The sequence below is a fragment of the Corvus brachyrhynchos genome, unplaced genomic scaffold, assembly GCF_000691975.1.
Source record: "Corvus brachyrhynchos isolate BGI_N302 unplaced genomic scaffold, ASM69197v1 scaffold255, whole genome shotgun sequence".
NCBI lineage: Eukaryota > Metazoa > Chordata > Aves > Passeriformes > Corvidae > Corvus > Corvus brachyrhynchos.
The window spans coordinates 6,127,598-6,146,965 of record NW_008238358.1 but is presented as its reverse complement, the minus strand read 5'-3'; the positions used below and the strand labels follow the sequence as shown (position 1 = coordinate 6,146,965).

The 19,368-nt window shown below is 38.2% G+C and overlaps 1 protein-coding gene across 5 annotated transcripts in view; it reads left to right on the top strand.

Moving 5' to 3' along the window:
- The window catches only part of RAPGEF4 (Rap guanine nucleotide exchange factor 4), a 158,617-nt gene that overhangs the window by 81,345 nt on the left and 57,904 nt on the right, over positions 1 to 19,368 (top strand). For 4 of the 5 annotated variants that reach the window (XM_008634754.2, XM_017735607.1, XM_017735608.1 and 1 more), the window contains 2 exons: positions 17,424 to 17,477; positions 17,772 to 17,878. In XM_008634754.2, coding sequence (XP_008632976.2) covers positions 17,424 to 17,477; positions 17,772 to 17,878 — 161 coding nt within the window. The remainder of the gene's footprint in view (positions 1 to 17,423; positions 17,478 to 17,771; positions 17,879 to 19,368) is intronic. The other variant, XM_008634756.2, reaches the window with a different exon arrangement.

Sequence of the window (19,368 nt, the reverse complement as noted above, 5' to 3'; positions counted from 1 at the left end):
CCATGTGGGGTTTCTCTCAAGAGCTTCTTTTAGTTGCTAGAGGAATATTTTGACAATATAAAGCCAGATACTGACTGAAAGCCAGAGGTCTCTCCCCTGTTCTTTTACACCCTTTACTGGTACTCAGGTGGGAACAAGAAATAGCCCATCTGCTCTGGAAATGTGAGATACAAGATAGTTTGAAAGAAGAGGTACTGGAGGAATGAGTTGTGGAGACAAAGGAATAAGAACAGAGGACAGCCCCATTGAGAGCATGAATCTCCACTCCCTTATGGACTGTGGTGCTGAATGCTATTTTCTGCAATCAGCAAATGTCTTAAACTCCTTTGCAAACTGTGGATGCCTTAAAGCATAGAAATGATACACAGGAAGAAGAGAAATTTGTGATTTGTAAGTTATTTATTCAAGTAGTAGATAGTAAAAAAATTCTCACCCTGCTAATGATCCAAGCTGAAATTTTATGTTCTTTTCCATAATGGAATCTCCATATTGCGGTTTGCTGAAAGAACCCCCACATCCTCAAGAAGCCACACAAAATTCTGCTTGAGAAGAAGGCTAAACAATTAAGTGCTCAAAAGCAGAGTGTTTCAAGAATGGGGGCTGACTGAGCAGTGTTAATGAAGTCCTCTTATCTGTGTTTGTTATGGTACAGACTTTGATTACCTGCTCAAATATATTTTTGCTGTGACACACTACATTAAAACAACGTCCTACCTCAAAAACCATGCTGCCTTTCTTTTTTACAGCTTCGCCTCAGTGACTGTTTAAAACGTATGTAAGTTTGCTCCTTCATTGAGAGCGTACATCCTGTAAGGGGAAAAGTGCTTTTCATCTCCTTGAATCTGAGGAATCCATGCTGAACACAGAAGACAAAAGCAGATTAAGTTGTGCAAATTCATACAGTAATTCTTGCTATTGGGTGAAGAATGTCTGTTCTTTTCTGAAATCTCTCATGCTATATTTCCATTACGTTCCCTATATTGTCTTTGGGTTTTTATTGTGCTAAAGAGTTGCAGGAGCTCCCCCTTGTGCACGAAGTAATATTCGAAAAACACATAGATTGAGTTTGTGAACCTTACAGGTTGAAACATCGCCTTTATGTTTTTCAAGTAATGTCTGCACACTTCTAGATTGGAAGCTTATTGGAAGTGATTTATTTTAAGGTATTTTGTATGCCAAAGCTCCTATAGAATGTGCTGCAATACTTCTGTGAAAGTCACCTTTTCATCTATCTTCTTTCCTTGCTAATTCAATGTGGTAAAATATAGATTCCTTTTCTTTACTTAATTTTCAAAAAGACATAGGTACCATGTTGATTTTTATGTATTTAAATAATTGGGTTGATTGTGAAAACATTATTTTCCTTTTTATCATCTAAATGCCGTTAATGCAATTATATTGTAAAGATCTTTCAGTGGAGAGAGCAGGGCATAATCAAGAGTTAATCCTCAAAATATTGCAATTTACCAGGCAAATGAATATTCACTTGTTTCGATTTTCAAGCACTTACGTGTAGCTCTGGACATTTGAAGGTATACGGTTTGTAAATACGACACTGCAATTCACAATGTTCAGCTTGAAAAACCCACACAAGACACCAGTAATAATCATGTTCATTCACCATGTTAGCTACTCTAGCACTAAACACAATCATTTTACTTCTAATTTCCCTATATTTCAATTTACTTTTCCCAGATGACCGAAAGGAAAGCTTATCGTTTAACATATTCAGTATATTATCAAATGTGGAATTTGATAGAGCATTAGGAGAACTCTAAGGGAAATGTTTCACATGCTCATGAAATTGTGAGCCAAAAAAAAAAAAAAAAAGAGGAAAGCAGGCAGTGTTCTATCAAAGTGTAATTACAAGGTGTTTGTTTGAAAGTTGTAGCATCTCCAACATACACATGAAAACTGTGTTAGAGGATAACTTATTTTCTGTATAGCTGCCCAGTGATAGATGTGCATTGATTTCTTTTCTTGCTTGGGCTCTGCACCAGGCAGTTCTCCTATACAATACTTGCATAGGGTTAAAAAATAATTCCCTTTTCTGTTTTTGAAGTGATAGTGTGAAAGCACTACATGCAAATATTTCTAATAACATCTTTGTGCAGTCCGAACTGTACCCATTATTTTTAGGGGCTGCTCTAATATTTTGGCACCAATTTCACGTATATGAAAGTAATTTGCCTAGAGGTCTGTTCAAGTTCTTCATTTTGCTCTAAGTGAAAGTGCTTAGGGTTTCATCATTATCACATTCTGTAACAATTTGGCTAGTGCAGAGGCTCTGCATATAGTCTCTGGCAATGTCACATGATGACAGCTTATGGCAGGGGAGATAACAAAGACAGGAGTGTGAGATGAGTAGGAGCCTGTGAAAAATACATTTTTCATATGTTAGTAAGGAACATAAGCATGAAAAATGTGAAGGTCTTTATATGTTGGCAGTAATGTAAACAAAATTGTTAGTAAGTCTGCTGAGTTTCATTAAGTAGACTTTGCATAAACTAAATTGTTGCAGAACCACCAGGGAAGGTTGGATATCTCCAGTTTCAGCCAGGCAGGTGATATACAGTGGTAGACTTCCCTCCTGAATGTCTTTGTGAATAGCAATACCTCAGAGGAAGCTTGCAGCACCCCATATTCTGTTACACAATCAGCTCCCAATAACTTGTGAAATATCTGTGATCCATTATTTCATTGTATTCCCTGAATTCTGGAGGTCCTAATGACAATTTCTACTGGGAATGGTTTCTTCTGCTGTGTCTAATTGTGATTGTGCTGTGATTAAGCAGACCGATACAGAACTAGCCAGAGTAGCCCCAGTATGAGACCTGCAGATGTGGGGAGAGATTCTCATTTGATCTGGTACTATACAGGAACGAGTAGCACTGCACTTGTGGACCAAGAATCCTTGGTCCAGGTTGCTGTGTATTTACCTGTGTACATGTCAAGATAACTTAGTTCTCTTCAGTGCATACTTGATTCATTTCAAGGATCCCTGAAGCCCTTTCATGAATTTGGATGAAAAACATATGGTCTTTCTGTCTATTTGAGGAGTTTTCGTTGTGGTGGTTTGTGGTTCTAATGATAAATAGAGCTGTGTGTGACAACAGTGGGAGTGGTAAGAGATGGATGCAAGACTTCGTGGATGCATTACACTTTTTGTAAACAAATGCAGAATTTTGCAAGCTACAGGACCTGAGGGAATACTCTGTTTTAAATTTCATCCTTGTTTTCTAAGAGCAGTAACATCAGAGTACTAAATATATGTAGGTATATTTCAGTTTTAAAATATAAACAAGTTGCCACATTTATCTCTTGAAAGAAGGTGAATAATGGGAAAAATAGTGACTAGTGTCCAGTAACATAATGCAGTTGAGTTGTCAGCACCTAAAGAGGAAGCCTCCATTTCCTGTCACAGCTGTAAAACATTGCAGGAGCAGCTACTGCCCTTGACTCAGGAACAGAACACTGAGCTTGGAAAAGTGTCTGCATTTGTATCCTGCTTTGAGAGCTGCAGTGACTTTCTGAGTCAGTGAAACTACCTGGAAGATTCAAGTCAGGGTAGTGTGGGTTTTATTATGAGGGAGGAGTGAAAAGATGAAAAATGAGTGGTATGGGAAGGAGAGAGACTTCCTCTGTTACCAGCAGAATAATCCATATACTCAAGTCAATGCTACAGCTGATCTATATGAGTTTTTAGTTTCATGACTTTTACATATGAATATTAATATATATGATCTCCACTTCTCTAAATGAAGAGTCCCCTTAAACTGTTATCATTGTTATTTTGATGCTCTCCACTTCTGTTGCCCTTTAATTTTTATTCTTATTTTTATTCAGACTTTATTCCAATTTGTGTGCATTCTAAAGCCTTGCAATTCTTGTTTGTTTTAAGTGCTGTGATGCAAAGTAGGGATGGAGTCCTCTGCTACAAAGAGCTTTCAGTCAGAGAAAAAATAGAGTGACTGTCAGACAGAAAGATGCTGGTTTACTTAGAACATCATAAGGCATGAGATTCATGGTTGTTTGTGTGTTTTTAATGAGATTTCTTACAGGAGCTTATTGTGATCAGTCCTTGGTGTGATAATCCTAAGAGACACTGAAAGTGGAATGACAAGTTCAGAAATCAATAGAAAAGTGCAAAACCAAGTGATATATATTTCTTTGTTAAAATTGTAATTTGGAGGGGATCTAACTCACACTGCTGACCTCTTTAAGTGTAGCAGTGTAATCGAGTACTAACCCATCTGACCAACCTGACAAAAGGGCTATGGAGGTGCTTGGGGTAGCACAGGGAAGGCAATTTGGGTAAAGAGACATTTTGCCTTTCAGACTCCTGTTGTCTAGCTGCATGAGTGTTGCTGTTGTAGGTTACATAAATAACCTAAAGAATGGAAAAAACCTTCAGAAATTCCTAGAAAATACTAAAATTTGTAAAGTACTCAGTATTGTGAATTAGGTGTGGGAGCATCTTTCCACAGGAGCATCACTCTCAGTTCCACTTTTCTGAGGACACAGCCTACTACCTTCTCTGCCAGTGCTGGCAAGGGCAGTCTGATAATATATATTGTGGAATCATATTTGATGACTTTTGCTTCTTGACTGTGTTTTCTGTGAGATTCTGTCCCAACCCCTAAAAAACATGCACATATGCTCCATTTATCTCTTTCAGTTGAAAGGCAGAAAGAGTGGGTAATTATACTGAGAAAAAAGATAGTCCCTTTCAAGGTTCATGTCTTCAGACAAGTCAAGCGTATACAAGTAACACATTTGGCACTTATATTTGAAACAGCAAAAGGAATTTTTTTGAATCTTGTAATTATTTTCTCAAGTTTGGCAGAAAAATTAGATCAGGGATCTTAAAATCAGATTCTTTCTAGTCACTCATATAATCTCTCACAGAGCATTTTGACTGCCTGTCCTGCCATGCATGCTGGAAATTAGTATTCCACAAAGTCAGTTATAGTTCTGAGTTGGTAAGAAGTAATCAGTGTGTCTGATCTGATCATTTAGCAGCATCTTTTCTTGCTTGTGTATGGATGACAAAAATTTGAGAGGTTAATAAATAGTGGGAAAAAGCTGTCCAGTGATTTTGTTCTTTTTCTTGTGTTAGCTAGTCAAGAGCAGAAGCCTGTTGTGCTGGCTGCACACAAATAGCACCACAAGCATCCAGTTTGTGGGGCTCATTGAGAGCCATTCAGAGTCAGAATTGCAGAGGCAAAAATGTCAGCTCTTTACAGCAGAGCTGAAAATGTATTTAGGACTGTTAGCACCCATGATGGTTAAGGAGAAAGTGCTGTTGAGGTTTATGATTTATGACTTTCATTATTTATTCTTTTTGTGAATTTCCTTCTGAAAGAAGGCTTGGCACAAGACTGTGAACATGTTTGATCTTTGTGTGCTTTATCATCAGTGGTGCAGCTGTCTTAAAGATAGCAGTTAGTGAGGAAATACAGATGCACGTAGCTGAGTTGAATAGTAGAGAAATTAAAAGAATACATAATTTAGGCTCCAAAAAAAAATTTTTAAAACCTCAACTTATTTCCAGTACAGGTTACTACACTGCTTTTAATTAGGATTACTCAGACACACTTGTTTTCATCTTAGGAAATGAAATTACATATAAACAATTTATATAATAACCTTGAGCTTGATGGAGAAAAAGCCAGTAGCTTACCAGGAGAATTATGATTATGTCTTTGTAAACCTCCAGTACTGCTTGGTCCATCCTCACTCTTTTTAGTAGCTGACCAAATTTATGAATCCGAGGAGCCTAAAGAAACACCTTCTCTTCTCTCATGCCATTCTTTTCTTGTAGCCTTTTGCAGAATGGCTCAGGTGGTTACTTTCCTCCCCAGCATATTTTCTGGCCCAGCCCACCTTGGAGCCTCCTGAGCAGTGACACCAGAAGCAGAGGTAGGAGAGAGTGGCTGTGCAATAGGAAGATGGTGGGAGCATTAGCTCCCAGAGCAAAGCACATTTGGGCCCAGGAAGAACCATGGCACTGTTTTAACACAAGTTCGCAGGAAATACTTTATGTACTTTGAGTATTTCCAGGCAGACTGGTTTGGATTGTGGTAAGTAAATTTCTCTGGAACAGCATTTTCACACTTTGATTTGCTTAACGTGGTGCAACAGTCGTTATCCTTTACACTAAGAGCCAGTAAAGAGTCAGTTAAGCCAAATAAGATTTTGAGATTATGTTTAAAAAGGGGGTGAGTGGTTGACAGTTGTCAGGGACAGAATTTCAGCTGGACAAAACAATACTTCTAGCAATAATGCGAAAATCAATACTAACATTAAAGAAAAATGGGAAAAACGGGATAAATTACAAAATACAATAGGTGCTCTTCCATTTCACAAGGACGGGGCTGGTTCTGTGATACCCCTAAAAGCCAGACATCACAGAATTTACACAGCTTGGGCTACATACTGAGAGAGGTAAAAAGAGGTCATCTCTTTCAGAAACATACTATGGTGAATTGGGTTGTAAAGAAATGTGGTTAGCTAGGGAAAATGTCAGGTGGAATAATTTTGTCTCTCCATACCCGTCTTGGGTTAATTATTGCAGTCTTTTGTGTGTATTTGTGGAGCCAATTTTTTTCTCAAGTTGCAATAAAGATTCATTTAAAAACAGAAGCATCTCAGAGTATGTTTAGAAGTGTCTGTCCCTTGCTAGTTAATCAGGGAGGATGAGCTAAATTCAAAACAATAAGAAAAAATGTGAACAGGTCAGGTTTAAATAGTAGCAAGTTAGGCAGCAGCAAGCTCTGTAGAAAGTAAGAAGGAGAGACGAAGCAAATTCGCAAATATGAAATATTTACTATTTTCCAATTAAAATCGGATTTTGTTGTAATTGACAGGAATTAAAAGTATTACTCTTTCTCTGTTTAATTGGAGAATATCTACTGTTCTCACAGATGCACATTAACTCAATGTTTGTGTTCTATTTACTGATTATTCCCAATGCATTATGGATTTAATGTGAAAAACAGCATATCAATCTGTCTTGTTCAGATCAATAATTTGATTCCAAATGCCTTTGTATGTTTTTAATCAATACAATTACTGACGCTGTATCTAAAGAATACTGAATGCCCTGATGAACTAATACAGCAGTTAAGGTTTAATTTTGTGCTAGTTAAATGTGTAAGACCACAATTGGATATTACTATAAAAGAAAAAGAAAAGCCTTTATCCTACACAGCCTCAGAAACTTGGATGACATAGGATAGGTAGCATGGTTCAGCACATCAGCACCCTCCACTTTGACAAGCTTTTTGTAGACATCAAGAGAAATAGAAGTTTTAAGGAAGATAAGAAGGTTGTTTTGTGGATATTTGTCAAGAGCAGAATGCATGTCTTTTCCACTGACACACAAATATGTAAATTAAACAAGTGCTTGAGGGTTTTTTTATGTTTGTGACAGGAGACTTAAAACCATTGAAGTAGAGAAGTACTTGGCTGAAAGAAAATATTTGTGCTTTTTTGTAAAATGTGTTCTGATCTAGCCATCACTTTGGGATTTCTTTCCTCTGTTTATTTTCATATACTACGGAAACAACCATTTACCTTTTTAAGAAATATATTCCATATAGAAGGAAAACATCAATATAGATCATTAAAAATCTCCTGAGAAATAGGATACCAGAAAGTGTTGAACTGGATATTGTTAGATTATTCCTTCTCAGCTTCATTTTTAGTAAAAATTGATTTCTGAAAGGATGACAGGAAGAAGAAAGAGGAGTAAATAGGGAAGCTGGACTCTAAGGCCCATGTGCTGCACTCCTTCAATGTTTCTTCATTTCATGTGCTTTCACACAATGCATTGCCCTGAACTTGGAGGATAAGAAACACGAAATCACCAGAAGAAGCATAAAATGGGTATAAATTAACTTCTCTTGCCCACTTGCTAAAGGCCTAACCTTGTTGCTGACCTCCCCAGGGAATTCAGGAGGTAACCTTCAATGCCCTCTAGCCCTGTCTCACTTAGATGAATTTCCCTTTCTGTGTTAAAAAGCATTGTAAAGTTCCCAGCATGAATTTGTAGACACTAGACTTCCAGGATTCCAGTTACAGCATTCAGCAGTGTTTTCAGTTGCTTATTCTCATCACTTGTTGCAGTTGTGAGTAGACACTGTGTCCCCATTTTACCATGGAGAGGTTGAAACACTCAGAGGTGAAATGACTAGTGGGCATCACACAATACATGAACTGCTGTCACCCAGGAGGCAGTGGTCCTCTTGCCTCACGTGGGTAGTGTGATGACTACACTCAAGTCAAGAATTTTACCACTAATTTTAATAGGTTCACAATTTCACACATAATTCACGCTCCATCCAGGTTTTGGCGCCCTTATGTTTGACATGAAATCACTTAATCTAAAATTTCACTGCCTCGTCCTCAGAAGGCAGTTCTGGCATCTGGATGTAACTGAAACCTAGGAGAGCCCATCCTATCCTGTTTTCTAGACTGAGTACCTTCTGTGAGGCTTGGAGGTAGGAGGTGCTTACCAAAGTTAAAAAGGTATCTAGAAATAAGTGAATTAATTAAGTGAAGCTTATTAATCTTTAACATCCCTTCAGTTTGTCTTTTGATTAGGTGCTGTGTACCTAGAGTGTGAGAGATGGGCCTTAAGAACTTGTAACCTTGCTGCCTAACTTTTAAAGTCTTTGCCATTATAGCTTGTTTCTAAAGAAGTAAGTAATTTCAGGTAAACATACTTTTAAAGCTGTGAATACTAAGAAACCAGTAGTTTGCATGAGAGACAAAAAAAAAAGTTTTGTTCTTTCGTAGGTTAAAGAAATGCAGGAGCAGAGAAACCCAGACAACACTGGCTTGAGATTCATTATGATAACTGTAGTCACACCTCTACCAGAATATTGGGAATGCTCGCAGCAGAGTTAGCATTTTCTGACATTTTATTCAATGCAGGCAGTGTAGTTATAGCAGCTGTTTCATTGTAGTGGGGAAGTAGAAAAATGACAGGAAAATAAGACATCATTAGCCGTGTTCTGGGGGGTTTTGTGCACTGGTCATAGTCTGTTTCAATATTCTTTTTCCCTTTGACATTCACAGTGAAGTGTCATTTTTGGTAATGGCTGAATCATTCTGTGTTAAAAGGATGGACGTTTATAGTTTGTCAAGGAAACATTGTTGAAGTGTTAATAATGTATTTCAATTTAACTTTCTAAAATAAATTTGCTACACTGAATATTTGAGAATTTAAAGGAACATATTTTCCTGTTTATGCTATTAAAAAATGTAGATTACTAAAGAAAAGCAATTTTAGAATGTATTTTAAAATACAGCATAGTCTTCACATTGTATTACATTTAAAGAATATAGATTTTAAACCAGTCATCATTACTCTGAATATTTTGATAGTAGCCCATTTGCTGACAGTATTCAAAGCATTTTACAAAAGTGGAAATTATTAGTATTCCTCTCTCCTAAAAGGGGAAAATGAAACACACAGTGATTAGGTGATTTGTGTAAGGTCATGCAGTCAGAAAAACAGAATAAAACTGAGCTGTCTTTAACCACTGGCCCTGACAATTTCTACTAGACTATTTTGGTTTGTTTAGATAGTTTGTAGTTAGATTATGGGTTTTTAGATTACAGGTGCTATACCTCTATGAAACTCAGAAGATTTTTAAAATTTGATTATTTTCTTCCCTAATTTTGCAAACATGCTGTGACTGTGTGTTCATCTGTTCATACCTTGCCGTTCTCCCCATTTTGCTGTTTGCAGATATTTGTTAAGAGACTAGAATGGTTGTCTTATGTGAGCATGGGTGGCTTGAACATCCTTTGGTTGTACAATTTGAAAATGTCTAGACTGGTCCTTTTAAAACACAAGTGATCTTGGGTAATTTGTCCTTTGTTAGTTGCCAAGTATTTGTTAATTGCTAAGTCCCCTACAGACATGGTATGAGGTCAATCATTGTCGGTTTTGGACTTTTCCAGTTAGGAGATGTGAGCAGGTACTTTGCTTTTTGGCTGCCAGTGCTCTCTTGTGGAGCACAGGCTGGTTCTCCCAGCTGCTGCATATGTTTGTGGAGAGAGTGAAGAGGAGAATGAATTGTTTACAGCATGATCGGAGTGATGATTGCATTTCTATTTCCATTTTTTTTGTCTTCTGAAGGGGTGTGGTAAATCTCCCTGTATGGGCCAGTCGTCTAAGAGTTGGACTTGATGATCCTCGTAGGTCGCTTCCAACTCAGAATATTCTGTGATCACCTCTGTGATTAAATATGATTTTCTGCGTTGGACCCAGAGCTCAGTCCTGGTATCACACCCCAAATTCTAATCTAATCTAATCAGACGTCCCTGTGGCAGGAAGTGTGTGCCAAGGTTTCTTATGAACTATGCACCCTTTGGGGTTAGAGGTCATCATGTAGACTGTTCTGTGGTGACAAGCATTGGTTAGTATATCAGTATGTTCTACATAGGGCTACTCCAGAGATCCAGTACAGATTAATATCATCACAGATCACAGAATATTCTGTGTTTGAAGAGACCTACAAGGATAATCAAGTCCAACTCCTAAATGAATGGCCCATACGGGGATTGGACCTGCAGTGTTGATGTTATTAGCACCATAATCTGACCAACTGAGCTAATCTCAGGAAAATTCCTATAACATTGACTACATTTTCCTTCAAATTTTGACAAAAATGTGTTCCAAAGGACTTTTTTATGACAAAATCTTTGTTTCTCTCATGTTCAGCAATCTGCATTAAATAAGTGTATTGTTTTCCCTGTAGTATCCTAGCAGAGGTTGGTGGAGTCTGCGATCTTTCACTGCAGCTGCAAATAGGACCAATGGAGTTAACTTCAAGATACTCTATCTAAGACTGCTTTCCAGCTGATAATGCCCTCCAAAAACTGTGATACTGTATGTTCAGCTTTATCCCTGTTACATAGTTATTCTGTAGTGCTGGAAATAATGGCTTGTTTTGGAAAGAGTCATCGCTACATCATCTTTGGAACTCTTATCTCTGCCTTTGGTCCAAAACAGCTCAAGTAGATGACATTACAAAAAAATTGAGAAAGAATGATAAGAGTAGAAGTGGGAGGTGTTGTGTGGGAGGGCTGTGGGGACTCCGACTAATTGTCAGCTGTATCCTACTGACTGGCTATGATTTTGCTGATATTGTGGGAATGGGTTTTTTTGTATATTTTATTTCCTCCCATGTAAACCAGATAGGGCATTAGAAGTCTTTTGGGAGATGTATACAAAGATATTCAAACATGTCAGTCAAAAATGGTAGTAATCAGAAGGCGTCAGGAGTCATTTGGAACTAGTAAGAGCTCTGCTCCCTGAAATACACTCAGGAGAAACAGATGCCATGAGCCTGACTCAAAACTCATTGAGTCAATTAGGCACTTCCCAGTGATTCCAGTGGGATTTGGATTAGACTATAAATCCCCAATAGTGGTAAATACTGAGGATGTAAAACAAACAGACCTCTTGTGATGTGGCTGTTGCTGCTGACACCTTTCAACTTGTGTGGCTTTTGTCCTTTGTTTCTTCTGGATCCCCCGGCCAGCCAGCAGGAAAACAGATGTCACTTGCAATTCTTTTCTGTTCCCCAGCTGAAAATAAAGGGATCAACAGTAGTGCACAATTTTATCTGATCACCCTGGTAACATGCTGTGGTTAACTCCAATCAATACCGAAACTTGTTCTCTGTTCAGAGATGAGCTACACTGAGGTCATGTGAAAAAAGTGATTCATTGGCTTTTATTTTATTTCATCTTAGTTCTTTACAATACACATATCCTGCGTTTGCATTTGAGAGTAATAAATTAAGTCCCCTTCATCATTTGATTTTATAGATCCAAATCGCTGCAGATCTAAAGCATTCATTCATATGTAAAGTCTCAGAAACATCCCTTTACAGCTATTTAACAAGGGGAATAGAAAAATCTATTTTTATAAGAGATGTTCTTGGATTTTATTTAGCAGATTCAAATAAGTTGACAGATACAGATCTCATGGCAACTATTATTGTTGTTCATTTTATTATTTATTTGTTTGCATATGGCTTGCTCAGGGATTTAAGAAACACCAAAATAAAGACAGGCCTTGCCCTGTGGTTTGAAATCTAAGGCCTATTTCTCCACAGATTAAATGTGTGCATAAAATTATACACATGAATAATCCTATTTAAATCTGTGGTAATGCTCTCATGCATAAATATTTGAATCTTGAAAGGAATAGAGGCTAAAATTATTACTTTCTCTGCTTCACCCCAATTTAAATATGGTGTTTGTGATTGGCTTTGTGAAGGGTTTGTTTGAATGGCTCAAATGTGAATCCATAAATGTACAGATAGGGAGTTTGTCAATGTTAATGCTAAAAACCTTTTTACTACAGTTTCTCATAATAATTTTCTGCTTTCCCCTACCAACGCCAGCAGCTTTCCCTTCTCTACCCTGCAGACCCCTATGACCTCCTCCCCTACAGGGAAGATCAGCAGGTCATAACAAACTGTTTGAGTGTGCACTAGTTGGAAAAGGGAATAGAGTAGCTGAAGTTCAAGATGGTATTGCTGTGTTGCTTTATCTCACACTGAAGGAAAGCCAAGAGCAGGTACACCGGTCACTCCTGTGGCCAGGAGATGAGTAATTATTTGTAAACTATTGTAATTGAGCTCTTTGCATGATAACTTTTCCCTTATTCAGAAGTATTGAGAAATGGGATCATCAAGGACCTCTGTGCCACATGTATGTACTTTAGTCTCATTAATTCTTCAAAGATACCAGGATGTGTTAAGAAGGCAATTAAACACTCTCCTCACTCTCTGCTGTTTTATAGGGAGAGCTACTTTATTTTTTTTAAGTACTTTCTAAGCAACCCTTAATGGAAGGTCGAAGATTATAAAGAGTAACAAAACAATTCTTGTTCTTCAGCCAAGCTGTGACTATCCCTTACAGAATACATTTTTTTTTCTGATGAGAAGTTGTTGCTGGAGCCCTTTATCTCCTATTAACTAACTGATGTTACATTTCTCTGCCTTTGAAATATGTCTTGCCTTTCTATAACAAAGTCCAAGCCCTGTGTTTCCATTTATTGCATTTCAGCTAATCACTAGTGCAGCCAGAGCTCACTGCAGCAGCTATGAAAGGCTGTAACTTTGGGGACTCTTTGCTGGGCATGTCTTTTGGATGATGATGGCATTGTCCCTCAGTAGGAATGACTGTCTCGGGCTCGCTGCCCCAGGGGCTCTGTTACTGATTGCCTCTTCCAGCACCACCCTGTGTTTGAACTCTTTTTAGACTTGTAAAGCTGTCCTCGAAAATTGCACAGTATCATGTAGTGAGGCTAAAAGTTACTTCAGGAAAGCATTGAGTCCATCCCTGAGCCACATGCTCACTGTAGCACTGTCGCTCTTGACAGATTCCTTATGTATCCTCCCAAAGATGGAGGAACCAGACCTCTCTGGCAATCTGCCAGTATTCACTGTCCGCTCTGTGAGAAAAGCTTCAGCAATGCCTAGACTGAATCTCTCTTACGGCAATTTAAATTATTTCCTGATCTCTGCACGATGGACTAGGTCACTTCTTTCTTCTTTTCAAAGGCCTTTTAAATCTGAAGAGTTTTTTATCACACCTCTGCTAAGATTTGCCTTTTCCTTAGCTGAACAACTTTGATTATTTATGTTGTGCTTTCTGATTATTCTTGTTGCTTTCTTCTAAAATTCTGTCCAGCTGGTTTCGATGCGTTTGGAGTAAAGTGGGCAAATGAGACACAGTGCTTTATATTAGGTCTTATCTAGGCTGATTAAAGCAGAACACTGTTGTGTATCTTATATATTACTACATTCCAGCACAGTATTGCTGCTTTCACACAAGTATGGCATTGGTTATTCAGTTGTGTTTAATATTTAAATATTTTAAACATTATAAACCTTATTTCCTTTTCTGTAGTACTGCACTAAGACACTTGTTCCCTACCCTGTCTTTATTTAGCTGATTCTACCTGCTTCAGAAATGTAGTCATCACTGTGTGTGTTGCATAAAAGCATCATTTTTTAGACCAATGTTACAGCTGTTTCATATTGTAAAATTATTCTGCAATGTATGTGCAGTGCCTTCCATCCTGAAGTCTTCTGCAGAATCAATAAAGGTATATTCTGCTTCATCCCATGTTAATATTTAATATTAACAGATGTGATATATTCTTGAACACTGCTTAGAACAGACCTCTGGTATGACTGCCAGTTTGACTTTCCTTCACTGGTAATTGCTTTTCAAAATGCGCTTTTCCAACTGACTTTGCACCTATTTTGTAGGAATTTAATCTGCCTGTTGCAGAAGAGAATATCTGATGAGAAAGTGCTAAAGCCTTACTAAAAGGCTGAAAATATACTGTTTCTTTTCTAATCTACCAATGTTGCTACTTGATCATGAAAAGAAATTAGATCAGTGTGGCATGACTTGTTCTTGGTTAATATACGTCACATGTGACTCATGTCCCTGTTCTTTTCCAGGTGCTTACAAATGGACTTTTTCTAGGAAGACACATTAAGCTGACATCTGTATTTTTTCAGCTTCTCCTTTTCCCATATTTCTGTCTTCAGCTGCCTCCATAGACCCCAGGAGTGGCTGCTGATGGTTCCAAGATGGATGCAGCCCTCTTTCAGTTTCTTCAAGCTCTTCAAGTTTCCTGCATGAAATTCTACAAACCCAGCCAATCTGAAAATAGCTAATTTATGTTTTGGGGTTTTTTTCAAGGTTGAGATTTTACTCCTGTCACTCTACTGCTTAGAATATTAACCATCTCTCTGCCACTGATCTTTATAATGAACACAGATAAGAAATAAATCAAAAGTTTCTGGCTTTCTTGAACTGTCTGTAAATAGATTTCCCTCTATTAAACAGTATCTCAACACTGTTTTCTTTGTTTTACTACTAATACAGTTGTGGAATATTTTCTTACCCCTTGACATTTCTTGGCAGGTCTGTCTCATCTTGTACCTTTGCTTTTCTAATTCTGTCGTTTGTTATTCAGTGTATGTTCTACGCTTGCCTTCTCTAGACCCCCTCCTTTCTCCTTTCTGTGTATTTTCTTGTGTGTCAGTGAAGAGCTCTTTCTTTAGCTGAGTCTTTACTTCACCTTCTAGTTAAGTTCTGTGCTAGTATGTATTGTATGTATGGTTAATACTGTTTCTTTAAGTAACTGCCAGCTCCCATTAACTCCTTTTACCTTACACTTGTTCCCCCATGACCCACTCCAGGAATATAGCTATCAATATCCTGTTTTTGTGGAAACTTTTCTTCCTAGTCCATTGTGTCTGCTTTGATGATCTTTCTTCCTTCTGTAAAGTTCTGACATTGGGTCATTTCATGATCACCTTCACCCAACTTATGTTCTGTCTGTGCAGTTGATCCTTCTGTATTGGTCAGGATGTAGGTGAACAAGCCTTCCTGCTGCTTTCTGCAGATTCTTGTGCTGTGTCTTAGCTTTCCCCTTGGTTTTTTTCTGTACTTTTGGGTTGAATCAGATTTCTTCCAAATGCTGTCTTATATTCTGCTTTGATTAGGTTGGGAGATTTATTGAAAAATCTTCATCCATGTTCAATTTTTCACCTGTTAGTTTATGCATTTTTGTTAAAACTTAATTGAAATGCTGAAAAACAAAAAAGTGCATTTGTTTTTGCTAGTCCAGTGCTCTAAAAATCTATGTTTTTTGTCTTACACATTTTAGCTCTCCTTTAAGTATATTCCTAACTAGAATTAAAATCTGGAAGCTAGATTGAGTATATTGTACCTGTTTGAGATTGTTATTCAGTGGTTTTGTTTTCATTAGAGGCATCTTTCAAAAGATTTTCGCTATTCTTTACATATGTTAACTGCAAATATAGACTATATAGAGCAGGCTCCACACAGTTCCAGAAACCAAGAAATATTGAGGGATGTGCTACTGCTCTTCTGGCTGGACAGAAATGTTTGTAACTTAAATGAATTTGTGAAAAAATATTGACTTGTTAAATGAGAAAAATCAGGAATCCCATTTTAATTGTATTGATTTGCCTTTTCAGAGACTTTTTGTAAGGTAGAAACAAAAAACTTTGTATTGGTTTCCATATATACAGGCCTCTATGTTAAGATTATTGATTTCTGTCATATGCTTCCCTCATTTTCCCCTTCCCAGCTGACCCATAGTTTCCTGGTGCATTCTTAGCTCTTAGCACTAGTTGATAACTACAAGGACTTTGTCATGTCATTAAAATCCCGTGGGAGCTAATGGACAGATGCCCAGTTCAGGGAAACCAATACCTGGCAACCCAGAAGTACCTGGCTCATGTTTTACCATACTTCTGCTCTGGCTGTCTTGGCTATCTTGGTTTTGCCATGGGGGCGTGAGGGAACTGTGGCTACCGTGGGCCAAGGTGCAGAGTGTTGCCGTTGTGGGAGACCTCTGTGCTCAGCCTGATCTGCTGTCGGCAAGGCCAGAGTGCTGTCCAAAGTCAGCCCTTGTGTCGTGTCTCCTGACATTGCACTCTTGATGTGAGTTTGGTCCATGCTGTTCACTACCAGGCTCAACAAAGCCAAATGTCTTCCCATCGGTCTGAGGTGGCTGCTGAAGTTTGGTTTTGTTCTCCTTTGTCTCCATTTCTACTGTCCTTTAACCTTCCACTTTCCTTTTTCCTCTGTGTTGTGCCGTGTGCTCCCTCTTTCTCCTGTTTGTTATGTGCCTGTTTCCCCATTTCTCTCATCCCGATCTCTCCTTCTCCCCTGTAGAGCCTGATAGTCTTCCCTTTCACTCTTCCCTTTGCAGAACCAAGCCACTTGCTTTGTTCTTTCCTTTTTCCTTCACCAGCCCCTTTGTGAAGGTCCTTACCTGGGTCCCTGCGAGTGGCCTGCGTGCCTCTGCATTTCAGAGACTGGCTATAAAAGGGTTGCCAGCTCAGCCTGGTGTTAATTTAGAAAACACAGATAGTGAAAGAAGATCTCTGTCTCCATTCCTGTTTCTTGTGCTATGCTGTAAGGGAGAAAAGACCTGAATAGAAAAAGGTGCTGAAGGAGGAGAGAATTTCCATGGTGGCGGGCTGAATGGCAAAGCAGACACGTGTGGGGGAATGCTGCTGTGCAGGAGGAAGAGCTAACTATGCCTGTGTAGGCTCAGATCTGGTGTGATGTTTGGCCATTGCACATGTCATTAGTACTTTACAAAGTTTAGCACAGATTTGTTATTCATCTTCACCTGTCATGTCACTGTTTAATTTGCTGATCCTCAATAAGCAAGTTTGTCTTTAGGATATCTTCAGAGGCTTTTTCTATTCATATCTCCTGGCCAGATTATTCTTTGTTATTACACCAGTTTTGTTAATTTTTTTTACTTTAGCCTTTATTTTATTTTTTTCTGGTCGATCTTTAAAAAATTATTTCATTTTATTTTTCAGACACCTCTTATTGATCCTCACATCCCACATCATCCTACTAAAACCATTACACAGGTAATAGAACATAGATGTGCTGTAGAGCCAGGCTATTAGACAAATGGAAATAACTATTTCCAACAGTGATATGAATCAGCTGGAGTGATGCTTTTTGTTAGATGTGATAAGTATGTGAAACTTAAAATCCCAAATATATACTACATTGCTCTGCAAAAGTAAGCCTCTGTGCAAGAGGATTTACAGTTCAGGGAAAAGAGCATTTGTGTTTTATTTTGCAGAAGGCAGTGCAGAGATTTCAGAAAGTTTCAAATCTGTGTGTCTTGGTCTTTTTCTTTCTCCATGATCACCAAGGTTCCTTCAGAAAAGATCCTCAGAGCTGGAAAGATTTTGCGGAATACAATTTTGTCCCGAGCTCCTCACATGATAAGAGACCGTAAATACCATCTGAAGACTTACAGGTGTGTGAGCTGATTGTATAGAGGCCTCTGAATTTTTATGCCTGCCGTTCTCTGATTCGTCATTTATGCCTCACCATACTTGCAGGTCTCAAAAGGTCTGAAATTATTCTGTGATGCTATTTGAGTTGGATGTTATGCAGTCTTTAATGGGCCTGGTAAATCCTTTCTGAAGTAATTTGACTGGAAATTGAGTCCGTGATTGTGAACAGAGCATTCACATACAAAAACTCATCCAAACTTAATAGCATAGTTAGCTGGAATATTCTGTGTAATATCAAGTTAAAATGTAGATTCTGTTCTCTTTGTATATGAGTAAGAGATAATAGAAAAGTTCATTAATATATTGTGTTCCTGTAGTGATTGCTACAGCAGTCTTGCTCACTGTGGAGTTCTGAAAATTCACCTTGTGAGAAACATTCCTGATGCAGATTTGCTGCTCCATTTAATTTTTTTTTAGTGTATTGCCAGGCTCTCTTATCTTCCTGCTGGTGGCAGCACAGTCTTGCTGAAGTGGGATAACAATGGCACTTGTAGAATAGAAATCTGCCTGCAAGGTGTCAGGATCTATCTACTATTGGCTTAAGAAGCAATCAATTTGTTGTAATATCTAATGTTTAAATCAAATATCTAGTGCATTATTCAAAGTGTATTTAAGTAAAAATTATTTTTAAATCTCTGTCTTTTTCTAAATAGTAAAGCAATATGTTGCTGATCTTCATTTGAAATAAATGCATTGATTTTCCATATTTCAGCCCAAAATGTATTTAATATACAAAGGTATTTGGAGCTTGTGAGTTGATTCGAGAATATGTCACAATATAACATTGCTCTAGAAGAACAAAAGAGCATATATGATAAATGAAGAGCAGTGCTGGTCCCAACAGCTGCACCATTTTCTCTTACACATAACTGGGAAAACTCTTATTGTTCGTCTGAGCTAGGGAGTGTTATGATAAAGAATTTTACTAAGTGACCATTTGGCTTTTTGCTTTTTTACCCCTCTTTGGGTGTTCTCCAGAACTTGAGGCCTGCTGTTGTCTGTCTCTGGGTCAGTCAGGAGGTGCAAGGTGGCCAAGACCGAGCATGAGAGAGCCTCAGGAACACTCGACCAAAACCAATGTCTCCAAATACAGTGTGACAGAAGTTTGGTTACAAATGCAGGAATACCCTCATAGCACTCACTCTTCCTGTAGAGGCTGCATTGGCATAACTTTTACAGTATTAAATTATTGTTTACATGCAGGATTCTGAAAAGCATGAAGCTTTCGGTATCCCATAGCATACAGAGGTTTCTTTTGAAAACTGGGTGGGAGGTCGTTGCACTGGTGCTGTAGGTTTTGTACCAGATGTCACAGGCTCAATTTGATCCTTTGAACTCTGCATTTCCCAGAACACTTGTTTTGCTAAGGTGATCCTCTCAAAGCTGAACACCTTCACTGGTATTTCAAGCATGTACATGTAGACAGTGACATGGTGTTTTCTGTAGGGAA